At 47.6% G+C, this 9,344-nt stretch overlaps 1 protein-coding gene across 1 annotated transcript; it reads left to right on the top strand.

Annotated features, from left to right (window-relative positions):
* The first annotated feature begins 266 nt into the window (after nucleotides 1-266).
* Nucleotides 267-8,750, top strand: LOC101767958 (uncharacterized protein ycf23). Its single transcript, XM_004961144.4, has 9 exons — nucleotides 267-567; nucleotides 822-887; nucleotides 1,750-1,824; nucleotides 1,939-2,001; nucleotides 2,098-2,157; nucleotides 2,273-2,362; nucleotides 2,465-2,572; nucleotides 8,062-8,184; nucleotides 8,280-8,750. The coding sequence occupies exons 1-9, from the start codon at nucleotides 373-375 to the stop codon at nucleotides 8,406-8,408; spliced, it is 909 nt and encodes a 302-aa protein (XP_004961201.1). The 5' UTR covers nucleotides 267-372; the 3' UTR covers nucleotides 8,409-8,750.
* The last annotated feature ends 594 nt before the right edge of the window (nucleotides 8,751-9,344 follow it).

Genomic DNA, 9,344 nt, shown 5'->3' with positions numbered 1-9,344 from the left:
TCAATGTCCTAAGTGGATGCCGGTCTGGGCCTTGGAGATACGGCCCAAGTATCAGACATCCTATATTCCTGTGTGTTATTGTGAAATACTGCCACAGCAACCTCGACTGAAAGTCTGAAACCTCTGCTGTGGAAGCACTGAAACCAACGTGATTATCTGACGGCTGGGACTAGTTTGCAAGGGCTGTAAACGCCAAGGGGCTTCTCGCTGAACCTTGTGATAAGATATTTGAAGTGTCAGACAGATATTTGCATCGTCGAAGATAACATAAACACACGGCCGTTTCTGTGCTACTAGTGTCATCTTATCTCTTTCTCCTTCCCTCCCAAAAATCTTCAGCAAGGGCAGTGGAAGAGGAGCAGCTGAGCAAGAATGGCAGCACCGGGTTCCCTAGGCCTTCTCCACGCCCCGTCCTTCACCGCGGTCAAGTGCCAGCCGGTGGCGAGCCGGGCAGCTGCGCCTGCGCGGCGAGCGCCACGAGCACTGTTCGCCGTGCGCGCCTCGGCAGCTGGCGCGGCCGACAAGGACGCCGTCCTCAAGGCCTTCCGCGAGAACAGGGCTCTCAAGGTTCATCTTTCTGTGTCTCCTTCACCTTGTCAATCTTTTGATGTTAACCTTTACGCTCCATTTGGAACACGAGTTTGGACTATTTTCCAATAAAAAAATTATGAAATGCATGCGTTCCAGACATGACATTAGGGTGCTGCAAGTTTCACATGTTACTTTCAGTGGATTAGAAATGTGTAGATGTACTGCTGTCTTCAGAGTGGACAGTTGGATGCATTTTCCTTGCTGAATGCTGACATTACCGGCTTATGCAGATTATTTCTGGGCTCCAAAACTTCGACAGGAGCAGTGTTGCATCTGTTGTCACGGCTGCAGATAAGGTGTTGATGATGCATCTTTCTTTCAATGTTTATTATTTCGTTCTTGCATTTCTGTGCTCCTGCCTTTTTTTTGAAAAAAGATATTACTTCATTCCTGCAGACTTCTTTGAGACAGATAATATGAAAATTGAGGATGATGGTCTTGCCTGGTTCCTTGTAAAGACAATATGAAAATAATTCTGCAAGCAATCACAAAACATCCTCATGTTACGTTGTTTATTGGTGTCTTCTAGAGCTATGAATAATCTAAGATTGTGTCGCTGATGGATTTTTTCAAATTTCAACAATGAATTCTAGAATCACACGGCAGTTCACTACCAAGGATTGATCCGGAGCGAGCAGTCATTATCCTTCATCTAGTATGTTAATTATGAAGTATATTTTTTGGAGAAGTCATTATCAAAGCAAGTTAGCTGTATCATCAACCTACTCTCTTCAAATACAGTCAACATCTTTGAAAACCAGGAAGCAACCTAAATTAGCTATAATTTTTCAACGCATGTGAACTTTTTTAAGAAAAACAAGGAAGCAACTTGTGTTAGTTAAAATTTTCTTAGTCATGTCTCATGTGAAGCTTCTCTAAGAAAATTAGGAATTGTACTATTAGCCATGCAGAATTTGGCAGGAGTCCGTTAATAGGGCCTCTTGTTTCATTCCTTAAGTTCTAAACTGAAATTTGTCTGAATCGGTGGAAATAAAACTCTTTATCTTACTTTGAATCAGCAAACATATACTATACTCAAGTTTAGTATAAGAAAAGTGTGATACATGCTACTACATTCATGATCATCTCATATTTGGACTGAAAGATTGCTCATCAGTCATCATAACAAATTCGATATACCTTTGTTAATGGCTGCAGGGAGGTGCTACCCATGTTGACATAGCATGTCACGAGGACTTAGTAAAGCTTGCACTGGACCTTACCACCCTTCCTGTAAGCTATCCATTCATAGGGTGATTGGAATTTGTCAATTGTAATTTCCGTTACTGTTTAATCCAGCCAGAGAGTTGGTTATGCTAAGTGCATTCTGGAAATTGCATATTGCAGATCTGCGTCTCATCTGTAGATCCTTCAGCGTTCCATTCTGCAGTACAAGCTGGAGCTAAAATGGTCAGGCTTTTAAACTTTGGATGAGATGTACACGAACATATAAAAAAAAGTCATTTTTGCATATATTTCCCCCTCCATAAATCTTCTTTCTTGTAGATTGAGATTGGAAACTATGATTCCTTTTACGAGATGGGCATTGAGTTCTCTTCTGAGCAGGTGCTCACTAACCTTCCCTATTCAGAGCTGCTAAATTTGCTAATTATGCATCGCTACTGCAACATAATCCAAAAGTTGAATATTGAGAGAAATTCACATGTGTAATTAATTTCAGATACTGAAGCTGACAAGGGAAACCAGGAAGATGCTTCCAGGCATCGCCTTATCAGTAACAGTTCCTCACACACTGAGCCTGCCAGATCAGGTATATGTTCATCTCCAATCACTACATTCAGACACGAAGTCTTCTGAAATGAAATAACAGATATATCCTTTAAACTGGGCTAATTTCTATGCTTATTTGCAGATGAGACTTGCAGAGCTACTCGAAGAGGAGGGCGCTGATATCATCCAAACTGAGGGTGGAAAATGTTCTAGCCCTACAAAGCCTGGAGTGCTTGGATTAATTGAAAAGGTATGGTAAACCTGGAATAAAAGATAGCGTGTTGTATTTGTTAGATGTATATGTACTGTTGGTGATTTACCTTTTGTATTAGGGGGGTTTCTGTATATTTTCCCCTTCTTGTACCTGTATATATATGGGCCTAGAGCCCCTGTTATGAATACAAGTGCTATTCCTAACATGGTATTAGAGCCGAACTAGGGTTAGATTTCTTCCCAATCTGCCTTAGGGTTCCTTTTTTTTTCCCCCGCACGTTGCACTTGCGTGCTCTTCTTCTTCGTCAGCTCCGGCCGCCGCCCGTCTGGCTCTCCACCCGCCGGACTCGTCCTCGTCCCGCGCTGCCCCGGCGGTCTCGCCGCCCGCCGCCCGCGCCGCCCCGGCGGTCTCGTCGCCCGCCGCCCGCACCGCCCCGACGGTCTCGCCGCCCGCCGCCCGCGCCGCCCCGGCGGTCTCGACGCCCGTGCCGCCCCGGTGCCCCGCCGGCCTCGCCGCCCGCCGCCCGTGCTGCCGCCGCGGATTCGCCGTTTCCGCCGCCCGCGCAGCCCCGGCGCCCCACCGGCCTCGCCTTTCGCCGTCCGCGCCGCCCCACCGGCCTCGCCGCCCGGCGGATTTGACGCCCGCGCTGTCCCGCTGCTTGCGTCGCCGCCTGTGCTGTGCGGTGTGGTGCGCGTGCCCGGATAAGGACTCCTGAAGGAGTTTGGTAAAAAAAAAAGTAAAAAAAAAAGTAAAAAAAAAAAAACTGTGCGCCGCTGCTTTGTACTGTGCACGTGCGTTTCAGAGAAAAAAAAAACTTGCGCCGCTTTTCTTCTGCGCTCTCGCCGTCGCCCGCCGCTGTTTTACTTGCGCTCTCGCTGTCGCCATGGCTCCTTCGGCTCCTTCGTCTGGTGGTGTCCCAGTGTTACGTTGCCCGGTCCTATTCAATGGCAACAACTATCGCGATTGGGTTCCTCGTCTACGGATTCATATGCGTGGTCTTCGTCTTTGGGAGTTTCTTACTGGCGAGTTGCCTTGTCCACCTCGTCCTACTGCTCCTACATACCCGGTGCTTCCTGCGAAGCCAGTGATTCCAGAGAAGGCTACGGCTGACGAGATGGATCGGTTGCTTGCTACTCATGATACAGATGTGGCGAAGCTCCTTGCTGATTATGATGATGGCCTTGCATCCTATGAGTCTCAGTTTACTGCATACCGGACATGGGTTGATGAGGATGCTCGAGCTGCTTCTATTCTCGTTGCTAGCATTGACGACAGGGTTTCGGCTGATATTATTGAGCTTGATTTTGCACATCAGATGTGGGCTTTTCTTCGCACACGTTATGAGCCCACTGGTCAATCTATTTTTCTTGCAGCCATTCGTCAGGAGCAGCTCGTTCGACAGGGTGATGGTACCGTTGATGATTTCTATGGTCAGATTTCTACTATTTGGCGCCAGCTCGACACTCTTAGTCCTCCGTTGTCTCCTAGCACCTGCCAGTCCTGCCTGGGTCAGCAGCAGGCTCTTGAGCTTCGTCGCACCTACGACTTCTTGACACGCCTTCGGGATGAGTTTGAGCCCCTTCGTGCACAGCTGCTTGCTCGACATCCCTGTGTCTCCCTGATGGAGGCTCTTGCTGCTGTTCGTAATGAGGAGACTCGCCTTCTTACTGCTGGATTGATGCGATATTCTTCCGTTTTGGCTGTCAGCTCCTCTACTCGTCCTGCGGTGCCTTCTTCCGAGAGTCGAGGGGGTGGTCTTAAATGTGATTGGTGTGGCAAGGATAATCATGTGGAGGCCTTTTGTTACAGGAAGAAGAAGGCTCGTCTCGTGAGGGTCAGTCTCGCCGCGGTGGACGTTCTTCGCTGAGTGCTAGTGCTACTGGTGGTTCTGGTTCTGGCAGTCCTCAGAGGAGTTCTGCTGGTTCTGAGACACAGGAGATCATCAGGTTGCTCAGTCGCCTTGTTACCTCTACGTCACCAGGTGCTGCGGGTTCTGTGACTCAGCCCTCTGCACCTATAGGTTCTGCTGCTGCTTCGCAGTCTTCCGCTTTGGGATCACCTTCCACATCTACTCCAGGTATTTGTCCATGGATTCTTGATTCTGGTGCTTCGTTTCATATGACTCCTGATTGCACCTGTCTTTCTTCCATACGGTCTCCACCTGGTTCTCCTACTGTTCATACAGCCGATGGTTCTTCTCTTCCTGTTGTCGGACATGGCACTCTCCTATCTGACTCCTTTCATGTCCCTAATGTTTCTTATGTTCCCGATCTGACCATGCAGCTCATGTCCGCTGGCCAGCTTACTGATCATAACTGTCGTGTCATTCTTGATCCTGATATTTGTTATGTTCAGGATCGTCGCACGGGTCAGCTGGTTGGTACTGGCCCTCGTCGTCGTGATTCTCAGCGTCTTTGGGAGCTTGACTGGCTTCGTCTTCCTTCCGCTGCGCCCGTCAGTCTAGTTGGCTCCGCTTTGGCTGCTTCGTCGACCGCATCTTTTGATCAGTGGCATCATCACTTGGGTCATCTATGTGGCTCCCGTCTATCTAGTTTGATTCGTCGTGGTCTTCTAGGTTCTGTTTCAGGTCATGAGTCCTTAGCTCAGTGTCAGGGTTGTCGGTTGGGCAAGCAAATTCAGCTTCCCTATCATTCTAGTGAGTCTGTGTCACAACGTCCTTTTGATCTTGTTCATTCGGATGTCTGGGGTCCTGCTCCCTTTGTTTCTAAAGGGGGCCATCGATACTATATTATATTCATAGATGATTTTTCTCGTCATACATGGATTTATTTTATGAAACACCGTACCGAGGCCTTATCCATCTATAAGTCTTTTACTTCTATGATTCGCACTCATTTTGACACTTCTATCCGTGTCTTTCGTGCTGACTCTGCTGGCGAGTACCTTTCCGTAACTCTTCGTCAGGTTCTCTCTGAGCAGGGCACTCTTGTTCAGTTTTCTTGTCCTGGCGCCCATGCTCAGAATGGTGTGGCCGAACGCAAGCATCGTCATCTCCTTGAGACTGCTCGTGCTCTTCTGCTTGCTTCTTCTGTTCCGCCTCACTTTTGGGCTGAGGCTGTGTCTACAGCCACTTACTTGACTAACATTCAACCTTCTTCTGCGCTTCATGGTGAGATTCCTTTTGAGCGTCTTCTAAATAAGGTGCCTGACTACTCTAGTCTTCGTCTTTTTGGTTGTGTGTGCTATGTGCTTCTTGCACCTCGTGAGCGCACGAAGCTGACTGCTCAATCTGTCGAGTGTGTTTTTCTCGGCTATAGTTCTGAGCATAAGGGATATCGTTGTTGGGACCCAGTTGGGCGTAGGATGCGGATTTCTCGGGATGTTATTTTTGATGAATCTCGTTCTTTCTATCCTCGTCCTTCTTCTGATGTTTCCCCGGCGTCTTTGGTCGATCCCCTTTCCTTCTTAATATTACCTGATACTTCTATTGCTATCACCCCTTTATCACGTCCTCCGGTGGTCCCCCCTGTAGTCTCCTCGCCTACTCATCGTGCTGATGTACTTCCCCCGGAGTCTACTTCTCTGGAATGTCCTACTGATTTTTCTGTGAAGCCCCCGGTGACACATGTCTATACTCGTAGAGTTCGGCCTTCTGATGTGCCATCTTCTTCTGATGTGCCATCTTCTATTGTGCCCTCTTCGTCTGATATGCCTTCTTCTCCTACTGAGGCTTCTTTTTCAGAGGATTCATCTCCTGAGCCACTTCTGCGTTGTAGTCATCGTCTTCGTAGGCGTCCTGATTGTTATTCTCCCTCTGCTTATGCTGCCACTATTCTTTCGGAGCCGTCCTCTTATCGTGATGCTCTTCCTCATCCGGAATGGCAACACGCTATGGCTGAGGAGATTGCCGCTCTTGAGCGCACTCACACGTGGGACCTTGTTTCTCGTCCTGCCAATGTGCGCCCTATTACATGCAAGTGGGTGTATAAGGTCAAGACTCGCTCTGATGGCTCTCTTGAGCGCTATAAAGCTCGTCTTGTTGCTCGTGGTTTTCAGCAGGAGCATGGTCGTGACTATGATGAGACTTTTGCTCCTGTTGCTCACATGACCACAGTTCGCACCCTTCTTGCTGTGGCCTCTGTTCGTGGGTGGTCCGTCTCTCAGCTTGATGTCAAGAATGCCTTTCTTAATGGTGAGCTGCGTGAGGAGGTTTATATGCAGCCGCCGCCTGGGTATTCTGTTCCTGAGGGTATGGTTTGTCGTCTTCGTCGCTCACTTTATGGGCTAAAACAAGCTCCTCGTGCTTGGTTTCAGCGCTTTGCCTCCGTGGTCACTGCTGCTGGGTTTTCTGCCAGTGCGCATGATCCTGCCTTGTTTGTACATACTTCACCTCGAGGTCGGACTCTTCTCCTTCTTTATGTTGATGATATGATCATTACTGGAGATGATTCTCAGTATATTGCCTTTGTCAAGGCCCGTCTCAGTGAGACGTTTCTTATGTCTGATCTTGGTCCTCTTAGTTTCTTTCTTGGGATTGAGGTTTCTTCTATGCCCGAAGGCTTCTATCTGTCTCAAGAAAAGTATATTCAGGACCTTCTTGATCGGGCTTCTCTTATTGATCATCGGACTGTTGAGACTCCCATGGAACTTAATGGTCATCTTCGCGCCACTGATGGTGAGCCTCTTGAGGATCCCACTCGTTATCGTCATATTGTTGGGAGTCTCGTTTATCTTGGTGTTACTCGTCCTGATATCTCTCATGCTGTGCATATTCTGAGTCAGTTTGTTTCAGCTCCTTCTCATCTTCATTATAGCCATCTTCTTCGTGTCTTACGTTATCTTCGTGGGACCATTTCACGCCGTCTATTCTTTCCACGCTCTAGTTCCTTACATCTCACGGCTTATTGTGATGCTACATGGGCTAGTGATCCTTCTGATCGTCGGTCTCTTTCTGCCTATTGTGTTTTTCTTGGTGGTTCCCTTATTGCTTGGAAGACTAAGAAGCAGGTAGCCGTTTCTCGTTCGAGTGCTGAGGCTGAGTTGCGTGCTATGGCATTTGTGACGGCAGAGGTGACTTGGTTACGGTGGTTGCTTGAGGATTTTGGTGTTTCTGTTTCTGTGCCGACTCCTCTTTTGTCTGACAGTACCGGAGCTATCAGTATTGCTCGCGATCCAGTGAAGCATGAGCTTACTAAGCATATTGGTGTGGATGTTTCTTATACACGTTCACAGGTTCAGGATGGGGTTATTGCTCTTCAGTATGTGCCTTCCGAATTGCAGCTGGCTGATTTCTTTACCAAGGCCCAGACTCGTATTCAGCATAGATTTTTCCTCTCCAAACTCAGTGTTCTTGACCCACCATGAGTTTGAGGGGGGGTGTTAGATGTATATGTACTGTTGGTGATTTACTTTTTGTATTAGGGGGTTTTCTGTATATTTTCCCCTTCTTGTACCTGTATATATATGGGCCTAGAGCCCCTGTTATGAATACAAGTGCTATTCCTAACAGTATTGAGCTGATTCTTCTCTGTACTACAATTGCAAGCTAACGTTCAAATTGGCAGGCAACACCAACACTGGCCGCAGCATACTCCATCTCTCGGGCTGTCAGCATTCCAGTGATGTGCTCATCAGGGTTAAGCTCGGTGACTGCACCAATGGCAGTAACAGCTGGAGCTGCTGGAGTGGTATGCACTAATGTATTCCAGCAGCTTTTTTTTTCTTTCTAAAAAATCAGCGATGTGATTTTCACAAGAGCCAATTTTTGTTCTTCTGATCGCAGGGAGTCGGTTCTGCTGTTAACAAACTCAACGACGTTGTGGTGATGATTGCTGAGGTGAGAAGCATTGCACAATCAATGGGGCTGGCTTCAAGAATCGTGTCAGAAAACTTGAGAACAGTTCACCACTAGTGGGTAGGAACCAATCTTTTGCTTTTCCTGAGGGAACTTGAACAGTCAATAAGAAAGCAGAGGATGCAGCAGCTCTGCACCGTAGAAGTGCTGCCTTGATCAATAGAAGTTGTAAGAACTGAATTGTTTTCCATGTGTCTCTTTTATCGCTGCACGTGGTGTTGAACTCACAAGTCACAAGCTTCAGGTAGGTGCTGGGTTTGTGGGGGACAAATTGTTTGTGCAATGCAAATGAGCTCTTGCTCTTGCTCTTGCAAATTTGACTCTATTTTACGTTCCGTGGAGGAAAATTGTCTTAGAGGCATCTGCTACTGCTAGCAGTACTTCAGAGTTCAGCATTAACACTTCGAGTTGCTGTCTATTAATGATTGAGAACATAAAACTGATGACCATCATGAAACATTCTTTCATAATATGTTGCTCTTTTATTTGAAATATTTACATAAATATTTATGTTAAAGTGTCAAATTGATGACCGTCTTCTGTTTTTAATGGACTCGTATTCTGTTTTAATCGTAGAAAATGTGTTTTCCAAATTTAGCATGCTTATTAAGGGAGACTCTATATGGAGTCAGACGTTATCCAGCCTTCGTCCGAGTCGGACTCCACGCTGCCATCTTCCCTAGTTCGTCTCCCGCCGCGCCGCCGCATTCCGATTCCATGAGTCGTGTTCGTTTCCTTCATCTCCAATACTTATATCGGAGGTAACATACTCCAAAGAGAGAGGAAGCGATCAATGCAGCCGCCCAAGTACCTGATTAACTTGGAGAAGGTCACCTTGCGCCCGCCTGTCCTCTGGCGCAGCCCCGAGGACGACGACGATGCCGCTGCCGGTATACCCTGGGTCCTCATCGACTTGGAGGCCTACGTCGCCGACCACCGCAACGCCACCACCGCCTATTCACTCTCGGAGTCTGGCAAGGAGATCTTGTTGAG

Source organism: Setaria italica, chromosome III, assembly GCF_000263155.2.
Source record: "Setaria italica strain Yugu1 chromosome III, Setaria_italica_v2.0, whole genome shotgun sequence".
Taxonomy (NCBI): domain Eukaryota; kingdom Viridiplantae; phylum Streptophyta; class Magnoliopsida; order Poales; family Poaceae; genus Setaria; species Setaria italica.
Note: the sequence above shows the minus strand (reverse complement) of the source record. Positions and strands in the feature narration are given on the sequence as shown.

Excerpts from the sequence above, each read along its gene's own strand:
- LOC101767958 (XM_004961144.4), top strand. The coding sequence starts at position 373 with ATGGCAGCACCGGGTTCCCTAGGCCTTCTCCACGCCCCGTCCTTCACC. Across the intron at positions 1,825-1,938 it reads TGGACCTTACCACCCTTCCT|ATCTGCGTCTCATCTGTAGA; the intron begins GTAAGCTATCCA and ends TGCATATTGCAG. Across the intron at positions 8,185-8,279 it reads CAGCTGGAGCTGCTGGAGTG|GGAGTCGGTTCTGCTGTTAA; the intron begins GTATGCACTAAT and ends TTCTGATCGCAG.